The 18,571-nt window shown below is 44.1% G+C and overlaps 1 protein-coding gene across 2 annotated transcripts in view; it reads left to right on the top strand.

The window, feature by feature from the left end:
- The window catches only part of syne2b (spectrin repeat containing, nuclear envelope 2b), a 141,466-nt gene that overhangs the window by 29,023 nt on the left and 93,872 nt on the right, over positions 1 to 18,571 (top strand). For both annotated transcript variants that reach the window (XM_071497874.1, XM_071497876.1), the window contains exons 23-52: positions 87 to 3,878; positions 4,266 to 4,400; positions 4,691 to 4,816; positions 5,403 to 5,596; positions 5,895 to 5,964; positions 6,191 to 6,291; positions 6,420 to 6,540; positions 6,705 to 7,004; positions 7,448 to 8,043; positions 8,352 to 8,507; positions 8,691 to 8,841; positions 9,089 to 9,247; positions 9,621 to 9,788; positions 9,881 to 9,982; positions 10,149 to 10,349; positions 10,545 to 10,752; positions 10,913 to 11,025; positions 11,144 to 11,346; positions 11,510 to 11,617; positions 12,203 to 12,479; positions 12,886 to 13,215; positions 13,340 to 13,669; positions 13,841 to 14,140; positions 14,537 to 14,764; positions 15,409 to 15,525; positions 15,998 to 16,324; positions 16,663 to 17,007; positions 17,201 to 17,379; positions 17,601 to 17,817; positions 18,050 to 18,148. In XM_071497874.1, coding sequence (XP_071353975.1) covers positions 87 to 3,878; positions 4,266 to 4,400; positions 4,691 to 4,816; positions 5,403 to 5,596; positions 5,895 to 5,964; positions 6,191 to 6,291; positions 6,420 to 6,540; positions 6,705 to 7,004; positions 7,448 to 8,043; positions 8,352 to 8,507; positions 8,691 to 8,841; positions 9,089 to 9,247; positions 9,621 to 9,788; positions 9,881 to 9,982; positions 10,149 to 10,349; positions 10,545 to 10,752; positions 10,913 to 11,025; positions 11,144 to 11,346; positions 11,510 to 11,617; positions 12,203 to 12,479; positions 12,886 to 13,215; positions 13,340 to 13,669; positions 13,841 to 14,140; positions 14,537 to 14,764; positions 15,409 to 15,525; positions 15,998 to 16,324; positions 16,663 to 17,007; positions 17,201 to 17,379; positions 17,601 to 17,817; positions 18,050 to 18,148 — 9,753 coding nt within the window. The remainder of the gene's footprint in view (positions 1 to 86; positions 3,879 to 4,265; positions 4,401 to 4,690; positions 4,817 to 5,402; positions 5,597 to 5,894; positions 5,965 to 6,190; positions 6,292 to 6,419; positions 6,541 to 6,704; positions 7,005 to 7,447; positions 8,044 to 8,351; positions 8,508 to 8,690; positions 8,842 to 9,088; positions 9,248 to 9,620; positions 9,789 to 9,880; positions 9,983 to 10,148; positions 10,350 to 10,544; positions 10,753 to 10,912; positions 11,026 to 11,143; positions 11,347 to 11,509; positions 11,618 to 12,202; positions 12,480 to 12,885; positions 13,216 to 13,339; positions 13,670 to 13,840; positions 14,141 to 14,536; positions 14,765 to 15,408; positions 15,526 to 15,997; positions 16,325 to 16,662; positions 17,008 to 17,200; positions 17,380 to 17,600; positions 17,818 to 18,049; positions 18,149 to 18,571) is intronic.

Raw genomic sequence — 18,571 nt, 5'->3', positions numbered from 1 at the left:
TATAGAAAGAGAAGCAAAGCAGAGAATATAAGTAATATAATATAATTACAATGTTAGTTTTTCTTATATTTGTGATTCAATTCCAGGAGGTTGTTGGAATGCTGAGCAGCTTGGGAGCCAGAAGAGACAGAAGCAGAAGTCCCCCAGAAGGTTCTCCTCCATCAAAAGTCCTTATCCAGGCTAAAGAGAGGCCTCAACATCTGAGACAGTCAGACACCAGGCAGGCAACGCAGCAGTGCGAGTCAAAGTTAGTTTCTCATCAGTATCAGCAAACCTTTGTTCCAAAGATAGTGGTGCAGGAATACAGAGAGGAAAAGATGACCTCTCCTCCAATGCCATATACCTACGCGCAGGCTGTGATGCAGAGCAGAACAAAGACACCACCAGAAGTCCAGACTCAGGCCTGGTCAGAGACTGCTGCACAAAAACAACAGCAGACTCAGGAACAAGGACTGATACAGCAGCAGCTGCTACTGCAGCAAGAACAACTTAACAGACAAAAAGAAAAAGAGCTACAACAGCAAGAACTCAAACAGCAGCAACCACAGGAATTGCAACAGCAGGAGCTGACAACACAACCACAACAATGGCAGCAGAAGCAGGAACAGCAACAGGTAGAGCATCAGCAGCTGCAGCAGATAGACATGCATCAGTATCAAGTTCAGCAGCAGGTGGTAACTCATACACAGGTTGAAACACAAGTCAAACAGATACCAGAGCCCCACAAGCAGACTTCACAGCAGCAGCCACCTATAAAGAAACCACCTTTAAGCTCGAGTGAGCTTCAAAGCAAAAAGGCTCGCGCCATGAAGAACCGGCCTTGGCTTCAGAAACCAGTCTCAGGCGAGCATAAAAGTCCTGCTCCCCATCCAGAAGGGGATTCCACTCAGGACCTAGTTCAGACTACACAGACACAGCCAAAGTCAGACAGACAAATGGCATCAGTTGAGGTTGTTCCTCAGCATGCAGTAACTCCCGAGCCTCACCCTGAGGCAAATGCCAAGGCAACTAAGCTGCCACAACAACAGCAAAAAGAACCACAAAAACAAACTCACCCTCAAAATCTAGATCAGCAAGAACAACTTCGAGATCTGCAACAACAACAAAAAGAGCAGCATCAGCAACAACAACTACTGCACCTGGAAAAACAGCACAAGCAACAAGAACAATTGCGGCAGCAGCAACAAAAGCAACCTCAGCAATCACAGACGATTGTAAAACAGGCACAACCAGATTTGGACACCAACATTAAATCCCAGACTGTAACTATAGCTCAATCTCACCCACAATCTAAGGAACAACCCCAAACTATGGTTCAGTCTACATCTGAAGCATTAGTCCAAGTACAGTCAACTACTGTGTCCCACACTACCACAGACAGCCAGCAAGTAGTGAAGACCATGTCACAAGCTAGAGTGAGCCAAGGTCAGTCACAAATCCTTCAACAGCCCCATGGCCATGAGAATAAACAGTTATTGCCCCACCAACAGACACAACCACAGCTCCCTTCTCAGGGTCAGGCTCAGTCCAAAACATGTGTCCCAGCTGAACCCCAGCTAGGTATGCAAGCACAAGGTCAGCTCCAGGGTCCACCTTTAGCTCAGGTGCAGACATGGGCTCAAGTCAGACCTTCTTCCCCAATGCAGGCTCCACTACATGGCCAAATTCAGCCTCCTGTTCCATCCCACATTCAACTTCGTAGTCATCCTCAGTCATGGGCACCTGTCAGGCCCCCCTCCCCTAAGCCACCTGCACAGATCCACCCTCAAACCTACGCTCAGGCGATCACTGATCCTCAAACCCATCCTCAGTCAATGTCTCAGGTTCAATCCCATCCTCAGCCAAAGGCCCATCTGCAAACCCATGTCCAGTCAATGGCCCAGGCTCAAATCCATCCTCAGCCAAAGGCCTATCCTCAAACTCATGGCCAGTCAATGGCCCAGGTCCAGGCCCATTCTCAAATCCATGTCCAGTCAAAGCCCCAGGTCCAAACCCATCCTCAGCCAAAGGCTTATCCTCAAACCCATGTCCAGTCAAAGCCCCAGGTCCAAACCCATCCTCATCCGAAGGCTCATCCTCAAACCCATGTCCAGTCAATGACCCAGGTCCAAACCCATCCTCAGCCAACGGCCCATGCTCAAATCCATACCCAGCCCGTGGTCCAGGCTCAAACCCCTGTTCAGCCAGTGGTCTGGCCAAGTCAAACCCAACCTTTGACTCAACATCAAACCCAAGCTCAACCTGCAGTCCAGGCTCAGGGCCATTCTCAGCCTATGACTCAGTATACAACACATGCTCAGACACTGGTCCACCACCCAGGCCATATCTCCCAGGGCCAGCTGCAGGCTTGGACTGAGTTCAGAACCTCATCCCCAATGTCTGTCCAGCATCCACAGGCTACAGCACAACCTCATCTTTATCCCCAGGGCTATTCCCAGGCTCAGTCTCCATCCCAGCAGTGGTCACCCAATCAAGACCCTCAAGCCTTTCCCCAGCAGAGACACCCCATTCCTCAACCATATCATCAGCAAATAGATCAAGCTTCAGAGTCTCAGGCCCATCCAACAGTGCAGGCTCTACCACAGTGGGCCCAAACTGGGCCCCAGCAAGGACCTCGTACAGGGGCACCTGGGTATTCTCATATGGGGCCATCATATACTCATCCTCAAATGCAGCCACAAACCCAACCCTGGGCTCAAACACAACACCAAATGAGGCCCCAGAGTCCGATGCAACAACAGCCTCAGATTAGAGCTTATAATATTGTCCATATCCAGACACAACAAGGCCATATCCAGCAGCAAACTTGTGTTCAAGCACAGCCACAGCTCCAGCCCCAACCTTATCCACAGCCTCTGTGTCAGCAATATCCACAGGTCCATCAGCCCCAAACTCAGCATCATCCTCAGCCTCAGATGCAAACTCAAAAACCTCTCCAATCACAACCACCACATCAAACTCATCCTCAGCGTCTGTCACAGTCCCAGCTACAAACTCAGCAGCAGGCCAGATCCCAAACACACATCCAGTCACAGCCTTCAGTACAAGCAAAGCCCCATATCCAGACTCAGCTGCCTCAGCTCAGTCATCAGTTCCAGGAGCCCCCTCCACAACCCAAACATCAGGCCCAGCTCCAATCACAGCTGAAAATTCAGTCACCAGCTAAACCAAAAGGTGAAACACCCTCACAATCCAAACCTCAGGCTCAATTAGCACTACAACCAGAGCTTCAATCACCAACTCAAACCAAGGTTCAGTTACCAACCCCGCCCAAGACTATATCACTGCCACAACCTGTAGCTGAACCCCAGTTGCCGCAACAACTAATGGCTCAGTCACCAACCAAACCCAAGGCTGGATCACCTCCGCAACCCAAGCCACAGGCCCAACCAACACCACGACCTGAGGCTCAATCACCAACTCAAACCAAGGTTCAGTCACCAACCCAAACCAAGTCCCAATCTCTGCCACAACCCATTCCTCAGGCACAGCCCCAACCTCAGGCTCAGTCTCCACCATTACCCATGGCTCAAACTACAACACATTCCAAGGCTCAATCTCCCCCACAGGCCAGACCTCAGATCCAACCACTTCCACAGTCTCCTCCACAGCCTAGAACACAGCAGACCCATACCATTATCCTATCTCAGGTCAATGTGCTGCCTCGGTCCCAGGCTGAGTCACCAGATCTCGGCATCAAACCTCCGGCCCTGGCTCAGGTACCTCCCCAGGCCTACACAGAGGCTTATGCCAAGGCCCAGGCTTTGGCTAGAAACGGCTTTGAGGAGGCCAAACATTGCCTGCAGGAGCACATTCTGGAAGCCATCAACGTCTTCAAAGACAAGCGCATATCACCCGAGCAAGTATCAGTGAAAGAGGTAATCCTAATTACTGATATTCCCTTCTGATTTATATCATTAGTGGCACTAATTAGTATGTTTTATTCCGCAAATCTTTAATTCAGTTACAGGTCTGTTTTGATACATGCCAATCCCAGCTGATAAAACAGCTAAAATATTGTACCAAGTTCATGAAAAATACGTTAGTGATTGGTTGGACAGAAATCCTATGGCACACAGGAGGTTTTTCATGCTTTTGGCATGTTGTTGGTTTGTTTAGGATAAATGAGAAGATAATGCTTTAAAAACTTTTAATAACTTTAATAATAAACTTTTAAAATATTTTTTTTATATTTCATTTCTAACTGAAGTAAACCAATTTGCAAGGAGCCAGTCTGCAACTGTAATATATGTCTTCCCCCTCAGGAGACTCTGAAGACCCTGGACCCAGAGTTGCTGGAGGAATTCCTGAGAGCAGCCAAGGGCATGGAGGCCTTTTGTACCCCCTCAGAGCTTAGAGATATGGAGTTCTTCACCCAGTCTGTCAGGACACAGTGGGAGGTAGGACAGAAACTCACAGTGTGAGTTGTGTTTTAATGTGTGCGATTTATTGCATTTGTTAGTCTTATTGAGGCTTTATTGTTGTCTTTGATAATTACTCATGCATGTCTTTAAACCATAAATGTACTAAAACCATTGCAACATTTTTTTGCATTTTTTACATATGAATGTCAGCAGATTGCTCATTTGCCTACTTATAAAGCATTCATATTATAAACCATTTATTTAATACTACGTTCTAACATGTCATGTGTTTTTTTTTTAAAAACTCATTTTATTCTGTTTCCCAGGCTGTGAGAGCTGAGATCTCAGGCTTTTTGCAACAATTGCGATTTCAAGTAACAAAGACAGACTTTAACACAGCTGCCCTGCAGTGTGAGATGCACTTAAGCTCCCGATTAGAAAAACAAGTTCAGGTAGCTCAATTACTAGAACTAAGCTCTTGGCAGGTGTGCTTCAGTGGATGGGTATTCTGCTAGCATATCTGCTCTGCTTATCTGTTCTGCTTGTCTAACCTTTTTTTCCTCCTTCTTCTTTGTATGCCTCCAGGGAGACTTGGTAACTGTGTTCTGGTTGCTCAGTAAGAGAATGCTGTTTTTGTTGGGGTGTGTTTATTATATCATACATACATACATAAATAAACTAATTCCAATGAAATCCATAGAAGTTCTATGGTGTGAACTATACTTTATAGAAAATAAAACATTTTCAGTAAAAGATAAAAACAGCATTCTTTTATTTTTGTGCAGTGCATCTGTTGGCTGCTGCCAACTTGGGTTGGCTTGTGCAATATGGCAATATCTTAATCAATAATATAAATATTCAGAAAGTGTCATTTTGCAATATTAGATGATAATTAACAGGTCAAGCAGTGTAAAATTTATGCTTTGGGTTCATGCATATTACTATTAATCTGAGTTGGTAGTATTGATCCCCTGGCTGCAAATGCAGTAGTCACCATGCCTGTATGCTCATTGTTTTCGCTCTGTCAACATTAACCAGGCTTGCTTCTCAGTGGATGGCAGCTTTGCCCAGGCAGGGCAGCACCTGGAAGCCTTGAAAGAGCTGTGTGACACCCTGAGCCCAGAGGATGCTCACCGCCTGGCCCAGACTCAGCTGAGGGAATGTGAGAAAAGGCTGGCCGCCATCCAGCGCCAGTTCAGCGGAGACCAAGATGCACCGCTCCCCGATTCTAGGTGGGATATTACAGTGAATTACAGTCGGTTTTTTTTTTGTCTTAATGATACGTTTGTGGCTGAGGTTAAATTACCTTTTGAAATAGATGTTAGGAGATAAAGATGGAGTGCGTGTTTCTACATTTCCATTTATTTAAAGGGAGACATTTAGGGATACAGCCTGTCATTTTAGTCCTTGAAACTTCATAAGTCAAACATTTCACTTCCACTGTTGACAGACTCATTTTGTCCTGTTTAACAGTTAAGATAAAATGTTGAAAAGGAACAGAAGTGATTTATCCTCATTTCTTCTTCTCAGGATTCCTGTTGCCTTCAGTGAGGATCTGACCACACAAAAGGATTGTGACAAACCTCAAGTCTCAGCTGAGGTATGACTCAGGCCCATTGAAACCATGTACTCTCTAGATTCAACTCATTTAGACCTCATCTAGAATCTGTTTTTCCAGGGAATGTTTTACACCATGCTAAACAATTGTTTCGCATTTTTTGTTATATACATTTACACACTGAAGCTGATCACCATCTTTTACAGCCAATCACTGGGCAGCTCCAGAGGTTTGAATTAACAGATAAGGCACTATCACTCTTTTTCAGGTATCCCAGGTGACAGTGAAGACAGTGAGTGTGGAGAGGAGGGAGGTTGAAAAGCAGGTGTCTTTGGAGGAGGAAGTCACCAAAAAGGAGGCTGTAGAAAGGTAGACTGAATTTAACACAGTCAGCTCTTTGATAAGCAAACACAACATGCATTTTAATGAACAACACTATTTGGATACTCAGTTTTTATCTTGTTGTTTTTATGTGTTTTAACTTCTAAAATCTCCAGGTATGAGAATTGTAAGAGGACTCTACAAGCCCAACTTTGTAAAAATGAACAGAGTATCAAGGATATCCCTTCGGACGCCGTCTCTCTTAAAGGCCTCCATACACGGTTACAGGAAATACAGGTACAGTACAACAATACAATCTGTGGGTCAGACACAGATAGATAACTAAATATTAGAAGGTAGTTTCAGTGTTTGGAAATTACACTTGTTTTTGTACTGTATTTACTAAGCAAACGAATCGCCATAACAAGCTAGTAATCTTGAGTTTAACTTTTTTTCCCCAGTTCTTGAGGCAGGAGACTGAGTCTCTGTGGTCTGAGTATGGAAACCTGTACTCCCAGTGTTCCCAGTTGAGTGGAAACACTGGTCTGGAGCAGGAGAAATTGGAGCTGAAGGAGCAGTGGCGCAGCCAACAGTTAAACCTTCAGAGGAGAGGCAGCTCACTGGGCGCTGCCCTCAGACAGATCGACTCCACCGAGAACCACATGGTGGACTTCACCGACCGTCTGGACCGTTACCTGAGACAGCCCAAAGACATCACTGCCTTCTCACTGGCCAATACCAACATCCTCAGAGATATTAAGGTCTTCTTTCAATTTCATTTACAGTTTCATTTGTTTTTAATGTTTTCATTTTGTCACATAAAAGTTATAGATATTATTAATAATGACATCCCTCTGAGGTTGAGATTTACTAGAAGGGCATGCAGGGAACAGTTCAACCTACAGCCTATAATATCTATATACTATATAACTGTACCAGTCATCAGCTGGATGATTAAGACTGAGTCAGATGTGTACATGTGAGTTAAAAATGTTTGAAATTGAGTGAAAGATTGTTGATTATCTCAAATCTGTAAAAAAGTGAACAGAGGAAAAAAAGACTGAAACTAATGGAAAATAGCACTCCAGAGGCCAGATTTTTCCTTCAGTCTGATGCATCTTGACTTTAACCTTAAAATTTTGCTTATATGTCAAGCAGCTTTGGCAAAAGAAAGATAATATGCACATTGTTTCCTTTTTGAAAGGAACTGGATGACAACATCCAGAGTGAGCTGGACCAGCTGTCCCGTCTGGACCCTGAATCCAGCGATCTCGACCCCAGAGATTGCTTCCCTCTGTCCCGTGAGGTCGAGACTCACAGAACCAGCCTAGATCAGCTCCGACAGCAGGTCTGGAAGAGTGAAGCAGCCGCCCGCGCCCTCGACCGGTTCCTCATGTCACTGCGTACTGTGGATGAAGACATCTCTGGTGTGCAAGGCGCCCCCTGCAGTGATGCCACAGTACTGCAGGACTGTCGCTCCAAGCTGGCTCTGATCAGGCAGAGCATCGACAGTCTGAAGGAGAAGGCGCCTCAGCTGGATCTGCTCCTGCAGGGGGCCAGGCTGACAGTCACCAGGGATGGTGTCCCAGCCTCCTGCCTGGATATGGTCACTGCCCTGCTGAGAAGGCTGGAGGAGGCTGACAGTGGGTTGGCCAGCCAGCAGCAGGACCTCAAGAAGGACACCCAGAGTAAATCTCTGGGCCTGAGGAAGAGGACGCTGATCGGGGAGCTGAGGAAGCTCCAGGATACAATTGAAATGCAAGGCCTGAAGGAGCCCACCATTCCTGCTGTGCAACACAGGTGTGTGTTGTGTGACTTTATGTTGATGCTTCAGTATGCAAGCCATCTCTCTGATGGTTGTAATTGCAGTCTTGTAATATTTATTGTTTGTTTTTTAGGGTTTGGGTTTTATTTAACATATTCTTTAAAGTATGTGCTCTTTTACTTTCCTGTTTGTTTTTTTAATGACATCCTTCTCTTTCAAGTGCATGTGTGAAAGGCTGCAGTGTTAACCAGAGTTGGTGTACTTCATGTAAATAAATTGATTTCCAGAATTAAAAGCCTGATTTCCTGATATAATATCTTATTGATAATTTTGTACTTTCCAGACTTCGTGCCCTGTCAGATTTGGAGGGCCAGCTTCAGGCCCAGCACGCAGAGCTCCAGAACATCTCTGAACTCCAGGAGAAGCAGGGAGGGGGAGAAAACCTCCTGCAGGAGTTGGAGACTCAGTGGAGGGAGACTCAGAAAGGTTTTTCTGACAGGTGGGTTTTGCAGGAGGGGCATGTTCAGCTCAAGTAATCACAATAAATGAAGCCTTTATGAATAACTGACTCCTGGCCGTTTTGCTTACATGCATTTACATTTACACTACAGCTGTAAACCTGAATAGATAGAATATTGAGACATCACTGATAATGCCTTCTGTTATTTTCTTCCTCTTGCAGGAAGAAGCAGTGCAGCATCCTGTTGGAGAATCTGAAAAAGTTTCAGAGCTGCCGCAGTCAACTGAGCAACACCATGCAGAGAGCAGAGCAGGCGATCAGTGATCAGGCCTCCTACATGGGCAAAGACAACCTGCAGAGAAGTATAACCAAGGTGAGTTTCTCCTGGTCTGAACCCAAAATTAATTTTTTTCTGCTGTGACCTATTCATCTGGAAACGGAACGTCATGTGCTGTGCCTAGGATTTACAGTAACCTCAGTGTTTAACACGGCTTAAATTCTTGTGTGTATACACAGTAAGTGTGAATAACCAGTAGATGGCAGACACATTCCAACAGAAGACTGTCGTTCTCACTGTGTATTCAGGTGTACTGCATGTTGACATGTGTATGTTTATGCAGGTCCATGATATTAAGGAGGAGTTGGGCGGCCTTGGGGAGCGTATGGAAGAGATGAGAGGTGTTTGCAGACAGCTGCAGTCCCAACTGAAGAAGTTCCCAGACTGCAGTGAGTCTCCCTTTGAAGCAGAGGCTGACACTCTGATGGACAACTGGCTGGATGTAAGAATCTATGCATTATATATTACCCTAGATATGAGATGGGAACATATGCATAGTATATTCATCATATATATCATATACATCATATACCATATCATATTTACCAACAAACAGAAGAATTCTACTAAACTTGGATGTTGAATGGTTTAAAGGAAGGAGACAGATCATAGAAAGATTTTTAACTATGTAAAAACATTAACATTGCTTGGCTCCACCCACTGAGATACAGTATCTCCTGCCTTGATGAGCAGCTCTGTCTGTGAGAAATATTAGAATTAAGTTTCAAAGCTGCACCAATCGCAAAAAGACTTAAGTCCAGTTTGGAAACCCTGACTGGTACTTGACTGAACACTTTTTTTTGTTGCTCTTGCAGGTGACTGAGAAGACAGATGCGTACATGGACAACCTTAAAGTGGGACTGGAGCTGTGGGAGAAGCAGCTGATGCTGGGAGGAGAGGTGGATAGCTGGGCAGGAGCCAAACTCGCCTTGTTTGCAGAGAGCCACCCCTTCAACAACGAGCAACAAGTACTCGCCATGAGGGTAAGATTTCTGTGGAAGTTAAATTCACAATACTTTACAGGCAGGTTTTCATTTTATGGTCACCTTCAACCATTTTACACTCCACGCTGTAGGATGAGATCCATGCTAATGAGGAGAACATTGAGCATTTCCACAAGAAGTCTGTAGAGATCCAGCAAATGCTGCAGAGTCAGGAGGCTCCATTGGAGCTGCAGGTGAGTTGAAACATTAAGAGATATTCTTCCACAGTGTTTGTGTCCTTTGTGCAGGGTTTTGATAAGAGCTGCTGTGGTTGAGAAATTCATCAGTACTTAGTAACAATGAAAATTTACTCTATTCTACTCTACGCTGCTCTTTTCCTCTCTGCAACGCATCTTCCAGGTGATGGAAACCCAGCTGAGGAAGAGGATGGAGCAGGTGAAGGAGCTGTTTACTGACTGCACAGACGTCTTTGAGGAGCTCATAGCTGTGAAGAAACACCTAGCTGAGAAGATAGAGGAGTGCCAGTCAGCTGTTGAGAACATCCAGTGTTCTCTCAGTAAGGTTGATGCTTTAGGACCAAAGGTCGAAGCCCAGACACAGGTACACAGCTGTTTCATGTTAGAGCAAAGTACATTATAGCATTGTAACAATGAAGCAAATAGGATAATAAACATACTGTGCAAGTATACCCTGTGAGCACCCTAGTTTTTCATGGGTTTTGAGCAAATTCAAATCAACCTCTCAGTTCCACATTTGTGAGTTCGCTATTTTCACTATTTCATCTCTCTCTACCAGGATCTGTGTGATGATCTTGAGGCTCAGGAGGAACAGGCTGAGTCCGTGTTGAAGGAGGTGGGTTTGGTTTCCAGTGTGGCCAGTCCGCAGGTGTTGGAGGCACTGTCTGTGGACTGCAGCAGGCTGAGAGAGGCCATCTCCCGCACCAAAGACATGATCCACCTGAAGAGAGAGGAGAGGGACCAGGGCCTGCTCAAAGTGGTCAAAGGTTTGTATTTCTTGTTTCAAACTGTTTCAAAGTCAAACCTGAATCTGTCTTAATTTATTTTTTTAATGCTTAATTTGTCCTTTGGGAATTAAATTGTTCTTATTTTGATATGTTATTCTTTCTGTCTTCATGATGGAAATAGTTTCTAATTTGTCCTCAGATGAAAGGCAGTCATTTGAGGGATGGTTCCAGGACCTGCAGCTGTCTGTCAATGAATGCTTTGAGAACCCTGAGAGCAGAGCAGATGCGGAATTATCTCTGCAAAGACTCACTGTGAGTGGATGGAGGAGTAGGTGGATGAAGTCATATGAACCCATGGGATCTAGGTCTGATAAATAGATAAAACTTCTCCAGATGGATGGGTCCTCACTGTTTCTCTGGTGTGCATCAGGGTTTCTTAAAGTCCAAGGATGGAGAGAGACGTCTGGACCAAATGAAGCTTCAGCTGGAGAGAGGCAGCCAGCAGATCCCTCCCCAGCAGCTCTCTGACTTCACCGACTGGCTGAAGGAGCAGCAGGAGGAGGTGGGCACGTTCAGAACCCACTGCCTCAACAGACAGAAACAATTGGAGTCGCTTCTCAGTGACTTAAACAGGTAAATGCTTTATTCCCAGCACCAGCTAACGTAATGTTTTATTCATACATTTTATCATGTATGAACACAACATTATAGTCTGGACTTTGTGATCAGTGAAATAGTAAGTGTAAGTTAACATGTTTCTTGACTTGCATCTGTGTGTTTTTCATTTGTTCTCTAGTCTTCAAAAGCAGCACAGTAGCTTCCGAGAGTGGCTGCAGAGCAAAGAGAAAGAGTCTGTGGTGTCGGACAAAGTCAAACTTCTCCTCAAAGACCTTCAGGATGAAAGGTGATATTCAACACTTGTTTACAGCACTCCAGCTCATGTGTTGTAAAACAGGATTATATATGGTATTAATACAAGTGTGCATAACACATGTACGTCTTCACAGCAGAAGTGAAGGTGTTAAACATTTTAGTAAAGTTTTTACTGAGAGAAATGTTCCTGTTTGCAAACCGTACAGTACATTGATTACTTACCACTATATTATACATATATATGTCTCTCTCTGGAGAATTAAAATGTTGTGACAAAGATTTGTCCTGAGATAGGATAGTAGAGTTAGGATAGTGGTAAATGTTCAGTTTGAAAATTAAAATATTATATAATGATATGAAAATGAATGCAGCAACATATCAAACTTGAATGAACAAAAAAAAACATGTAGAGTAGAAATCATCCAAAATTGCACTAATAAATTTTTCACCATTGTAATGGATGGTTGTAGAATTTAAGACGCATGTTTTTATACTTACACTGCATATTTAGGAGCCTGAAGCCATGCACAGTTAATCCACAGAGCAGTACAGATTCACCACTTGCTGTGGGATAAATTGTCTTTTATACCTTGTGTCTCTCTTTTCCATGTGACAGTGGCAGAGCCGAGACCCTCAGTGAGCTGTTAGCATCAATACGAAGACAAGGTGTCAGAGCTGAAAGCCTCCTGAAAGACAGTGATAACCTGATACAGCGCTACAAAAACCTGGAGGCCAAGCTGCAGAAACAGGCCGAGGCCCAGAGTGCCCTGGAGGAGGAGTACGACAGGTTTAATACCCAGGCTGGGAGAACCAGGACCTGGATCAGAGACCTGCTGCAACCCCTCACCACCCCTGGCAGTGAAAGCCAGACTGAGGAGATGCGCAAAGCACAGGTCAGTGGAAAGAGTTAAAAGTTACTCAAATATTCATATTAGCCTCGTATGTTAGCCTTAGCTGAAGCTGACAGGAATTTAATTATAAGGTTTAGACTTAACCTGCCATGTAACTGAGTGTTGCACAAGTAGAACATTTGACCTGTTGGAGGCAAGAGATGAAAACTCAGAAGATCACCAAAGTCTTTAGGATTTATCCTCAGAGGACCATGAATATAAGGGTTGGATTTAGGGTTAGTACAAAATTTTATTGTATTCTATCAAATGTAACAAATATTTCAATCTGGAACAAAGTGTTGGACCAACTACTACTTGACGTTGCAGGTCAGAGGCCACACCGTTGACGTGACTGTAAAATATTTTTCTTTTCCAAAAGTTTTCAAAATTTCTCCCATTGCATCCCCAGACCATTCTGAGCTCCAAGCCTGAGGGAGATTCTAAGATGAACAACCTCAAAAGACAAAGCCAGAGTCTTTGTGAACAGGAAGACCTGGACAAGAGCAGGAAACAAGAAATCCAAGAGTCAGTCAGAGAAATGGAGGAGCAGTGGAGGACAGCCCTGCAGACAGCTGAGGGAGCTCTCAACAAGGTGGAAACACAAGCCCTGCTGGACCAAGACCTGGTCTCTTTCAAAACCCAAAATGAAAATTTCCAGTCCTGGATCAGAGACCAGGAACAGAGCCTGCAGCCTGTTGGTGGTCACATGCAAGTTGAAGAAAAGTTACAGATTGCACAAGTAAGTTTAAGATTGTGTGTGGATCAGTTTGTGGTGGGTTCAAATTTTAAGAACTTCTTGTAAAGGTGTTTTTTTTCAGGATAGAATCACAGTGGTCACTTAAAGGGATATTTGTTATTTTCAGGCTTCTCTGAGCTCCAAATCTGAGGGAGATTCAAAGCTCCACGATCTGAAGCAACAATGTCAGAGTCTGTGTGACAACCAGGCCTTGGATGACAGCAAGAGACAAGAGGTTCAGGACGCAGTTAAACACAAAGAGGAGCAGTGGAGCAGAGTCTTGCAGGCTGCTGAGGAGGCTCTCAGCAAGGCAGAGGGTCAAGCTGCCTCTGAGAGGGACTTTGATGCTTTCAAAACCCAAACTGAAAACATCCAGTCCTGGATCAAAGGGCAGAAGCAGAAGCTGCTGACCCTCAGTAGCCAAATGCAGTTTGAAGAAAGGTTACAGGTTGCACAGGTGAAGAAATTATTTAGTGTCAGTATTGTTTTTTTTACTTACTTTACACACAAACGTCATGTTTGATTGACTAAGTATCCAGCAGTGGTGACCAGTGACCGGTTTGTAGTTGGATTGAGGTCTTTGGAAACTTCTGATCTCAACGACCATTTCACCTGTGTTTACCTTCAGGCTGTGTTGACCAGCAGACCCGAGGGTGAGTCCAAGGTGCTCGACCTGAAGAGACGAGGCGAGAGTCTGTGTGAGCAGCTGGAGGAGAGCAGGAAACCAGAGGTCCAGCTGCTGATAGAAGACACAGAGCAGCAGTGGAGAACAGTCGTGCAGGCTGCCAGACAGGCAGAGCTGAGAAGTCTTTCAGACGACTTCAACACTCAGAGTAAAAACACTCAGTCCTGGATCAGAGAAAGACAGCAGAAACTGCAGTCTGTGGGTAGTCACACACCACCTGAGGAGAGGTGTCACACAGTCGAGGTTTGTTCTCTGACCTTATTGCCTTTAAAAAGATATTGGCAGTACAAGTGTCAGTGTAAGACGCCCCTGATGTTTGGAATTGTAGAAATATGGGGGATTCATATTAATATTGTCATGAAATGCTGATTAGCTTGGCCAGGTACATTTTAAACTGATAGAGGATAAGTCTGAGGTGTCCTAAATGGCTGCTGTGAAGAGGAGAAACCCTTTTCAATTATATAAGAACATGACCCTTTCTTTATCTGTACATTTTCTCTCCCATTAGCTGTAAAGACCTAAGAATAGCTGTTGTCTGATTATGTTCTGCAGCCTAACTCTTCCTCTTTCTTCCTGGTCTTTTATTGTATTAACAGCTGTTGCAGTTGATGAATATTGTGGGTTTTTATTTTTCTGTAGACCATCTTGAGCTCCAGACCTGAAGGGGACTGTAAGGTGAACAACCTGAGGAGGCGAGGCCAGAGTCTGTGTGACAATAAAGATGCAGACGAGGGCAGGAGAGTGTATGTTCAGCAGACTGTCAGGGACACAGAGGAGCAGTGGAGGACGGTCCTGCAGGCCGCTCAACAGATCAAGGCTGCTGCAGAGGCTCAGATCACTCAGGAGACTGAGAGGAGGAAGATGGAGGTGAGAGAAGTCAGTTTTTGACCTTTATTACAGTTAAGGTTAGGGTGCCATTAAAGGTGACTATATAAACGCAGGCAAGAGAAGCATCTTGGGCTCTTCTTTGCTGTTCTTGGAGTATACTGACATCAGTTAATGTAATAATCAACTTAACTGTTAATTGAAGTTAGTTTTAAATTTTTAGCAGTCTAAACAGAAACAAGTAACTCTGGTGTCACTCAGAAGTCATTTGTCCATCATCAGATGGTCTTTTCTTGAGAAGGACTGTTCACCCATGTTTTAGGAAAGGGACTCATTTCCTCTGCACTGCAGCTCTCACACAGAACATGGTCTTCTATTTACAGCATAAGTGGTGGCCAAAATATGCAGGGAGGCTCATTTTAAACCTGAGATCCACTGTGATTGTACATCACTTGGAATATATGTAACACATAAATATTTATATTTTAATGTATTAATTCTGTTTTGACCCAGAAATAGTTTATTGGCCCTGTAGGTGTCAGAAGGATGATCGTATTTTTACAAGTCTGAAAATGCTCCCACAGTGGGAATGTATGATAAACTCTCTAAATCAACATGAGCCAAACACGTCCTCCATCTCCCTGATTTTAAACCACCTCATTATACACGTATCTTTTCCTTTTCAGCTGAGAGAATTTGATACCTGTCAGCAGGATATTGGACACTGGCTTGTAGACCTCCAACAGCAACTGGGCCCGCTAGGCAGCCAAACCAGTGCTGAGGACAGACTGCACACAGCACAGGTGAGCTGAGAGGCCAAGAGCAGTGTGGCTCAGGTTACAGGGAGGAATGACATCACCATAGTGGAGATGATAGTGGAACATTTAGCAGCTACAGAGCTGGAGCTGGTGGAGACCAAAACATCGAGCTAAGAGAGTGAATGATACTGTGGCTGCTGGATGAAGTCTGCAACTATTTATTAAAACTGTAGTAGTAACAACCGAATAACCTTATTTAAGTTGTTGGTACTAAAGTGTTAATGTCAAGCTGAGGGGTAATTGGCTTGTTGTTGATCACCCCCCTTCTGACAAAAACATTCAGTGGACTGCAGATCCTGTTGGGTCAGAGGTGTTTAGGCAGGCATGTGCTACAGTAACCCAAGTAAACTGGCTTGTGTCCCAACCACACAATAATTCTGTGGAATTCACAGGTTATTGTCATTGTTTCAAAACAAGCCTTGCATTTTAGATGTGGTTTTCTTTATCTTATCTTCAGGACGTCATGAGCTCCAAGCCTGAAGGAGACTCCAGGCTCCAGGAGCTGAGGAGACAAGGACAGAGTTTGTGTGGTCAGGACCTTGAGGAACGCAAAAAACAAGAGGTTGAACAAAAAGTAAGAGACGCCGAGGAACAGTGGACTAGAGTCCTGCAGGAAGCTAAGCAGGCCCTGGATATGGCTGAGAAGCAGTGTGCTCTGGAGGACCAGCTGAGGAACTATGAGGCGCTGAGAGGAAACACCAGAGCCTGGCTGGAAGAGAAGCAGCAGAGCCTTGTCTCTCTGGATGGTCAGACAGATCCAGAGAAGAGAATAAACATTGCACAGGTCAGTTGAAACAATAAGGAAAATATGCATCTGTGCTAATATAAAAGTTATGAATGACATATAGCTAGCAAGCGTGCTGTTTTTGGTCCTTGCTTATGTAAATTACTTTTGTTTAAATTTTGTTTGTTGAGTCATAACTTAACTTTTGCATGTTTTTATCATCCTGAGCAAAAACAGGTTTAATTTTTGTAGTATTTTATATTTTGTCATAAGTCAAAACAGGATTGATTTGAATGTTCAGATTATTTTTGTTAGATTGTTGATTGTTGTTTTTTGCTCTCTCGACATCCTATTTTCCCTGACTGTTTGTTTGCAACACACTTTTAACTTCTTCTCAGACGATCCTGAGCTCCAAGCCTGAGGGAGACTCCAAGCTGACAGAGCTGAGGAGACAAAGCCAGAGTCTGTCTGACCAGGAGGACCTGGAGGAGAACACGAGACGAGAGGCTCAGCAGACAGTAAAAGACTCAGAGGAGCAATGGAGTACGGTCCTGCAGACTGCTGAGAACACGCTGAAGAAAGCTGAGGTCCAATACTTGGTCTCCAGGGAGATGGAGGCCTTCTGTACCCAAGCAGCAAGCACTAAAACCTGGGTTAAAGAGCTGCAGGAGCAGGCTGACTCCAAAGGGAAAGGCACTCAGGGCAACAAGGTTCAAATAGAGGACAGGCTGAACACAGCACAGGTAAAACATAGTAATATCTAATGTGTTTTGTAAATAATGTGCATTTAAAAGGTATTTTTTGTTTTCAGTAGGAAAGTACACCAAGTAAATAATCATTATTTTATAGTCTTATTTTAGGGCAGTGGACAAAGGATGTTTAAATATCTATAATGAATAAAAATATCTAATGAAAACTTTATGATTGTGCCTTCAGCTCATCTTTAACTCCAAGTCCAATGGCGAGGCTCAAGTGATGGAGCTGAAGAACCGAGCACAGAGTCTTTGTAAGCAAAAAGACCTGGAGGGAGAAAAGAAACAAGAGGTTCAGCAGATGGTGGAAGACATTGAGCAGCAGTGGAGGACGGTGCTTCAGGCTGCTGAGGAGACTCGCAGGTACAGGAAGTTGTTTTCACATGTTTGAGGGGAAACCTTTTATCTGTTTTTTTTGTGAGCTCAGATGCAGATCAGCTGCCTGAAGCTCATTATCCAGGTTCAGCATTTTGCAACAGACTAGATTCCCTCCCAATGAAAGGGTTTGATGACATTTTATCAGATCTGCTTATTGAACTTATTCAGATTTCTAATGTTACCTGTCAACTGCTGTTACTCACTAGAGATTTAAAGGGTGTTGCAGAGCGCCTGGAGTCCTGTCAGCACAAGCGAGACCATGCTGAGGCCCGTCTGGCTGAGCTCCAGAATCAAACATCCAGCCTGCCACGTGTCTTCCCCTGGCCGGGCCTGGGAGAACGGAGGCAAGCAGTGGAACAGGCCCAGACCCTGCTGGACCAGAGCACAGCGCTGGCCCCTGTCCTCTCAGACCTCTGCACACAGGTAAAGACCTCACAGCAAAGAAAATTGAGCAATATGTTGTCAGAGTATTATTAATGTTGTAGCAGTTTCACATCCCATCAGAAATGGCATGCTTATTACTTATGCAGTTTTTTGGACAACTTAAATTTAGATGTAATAACATGATTAAGATTAAATGAGGAAAATGTTATTAGGTTAAAGCTCACAAAATAAAATGGAGTACATGGTTTACAACATCCTCACTGTCCTCCAGGCTGCAGAGCTGTTTGAGATCACACAGGACCGTGACTGGATGGACCCCTCCTGGGCAGCCAAGCAGGAGTCTATTCCTGCTCTGCTGAAAGAGCTGACTGTGAGTACAGCAGTGATCCCAGAGAAAAATACAAGTGATCTTCATTGTTAAGTTTTTAAATAGAAAAGTAGACGGTTTGTTCCTGTCACTTTTACACAAAGTCATTTTTAGACTTTGTAAATTTGTTCAGTTGCTGTCCCAATAAAAATATATATTTCCATTGAGGCAATGTGTCAATGTAAACATGTCTGAACATTACTTAACTCTGTTAACTCTTGTGAATCAATAGTAAATTCAGCAGTTACTAAGGCATGGAATTTCTTCCATAAATACTGTAATCTGTCTAATTTAGAAATCACCATAGAAAATTTAACTGCCTTGCACCTTTTACATTGTATTATTAGTAATACCTTTTCTTTGTGGGTGGTTTTATCTTTATAACACTGGAATGTTAGATTATAAGACGAGTCGTGGTCTCTTACC

This window comes from Trachinotus anak, unplaced genomic scaffold (genome assembly GCF_046630095.1).
Source record: "Trachinotus anak isolate AG129_WGS33_773 ecotype Australia unplaced genomic scaffold, CSIRO_AGI_Tana_v1 ptg000015l, whole genome shotgun sequence".
Classification (NCBI taxonomy): domain Eukaryota; kingdom Metazoa; phylum Chordata; class Actinopteri; order Carangiformes; family Carangidae; genus Trachinotus; species Trachinotus anak.
This window is presented reverse-complemented; position numbering and strand designations above follow the sequence as displayed.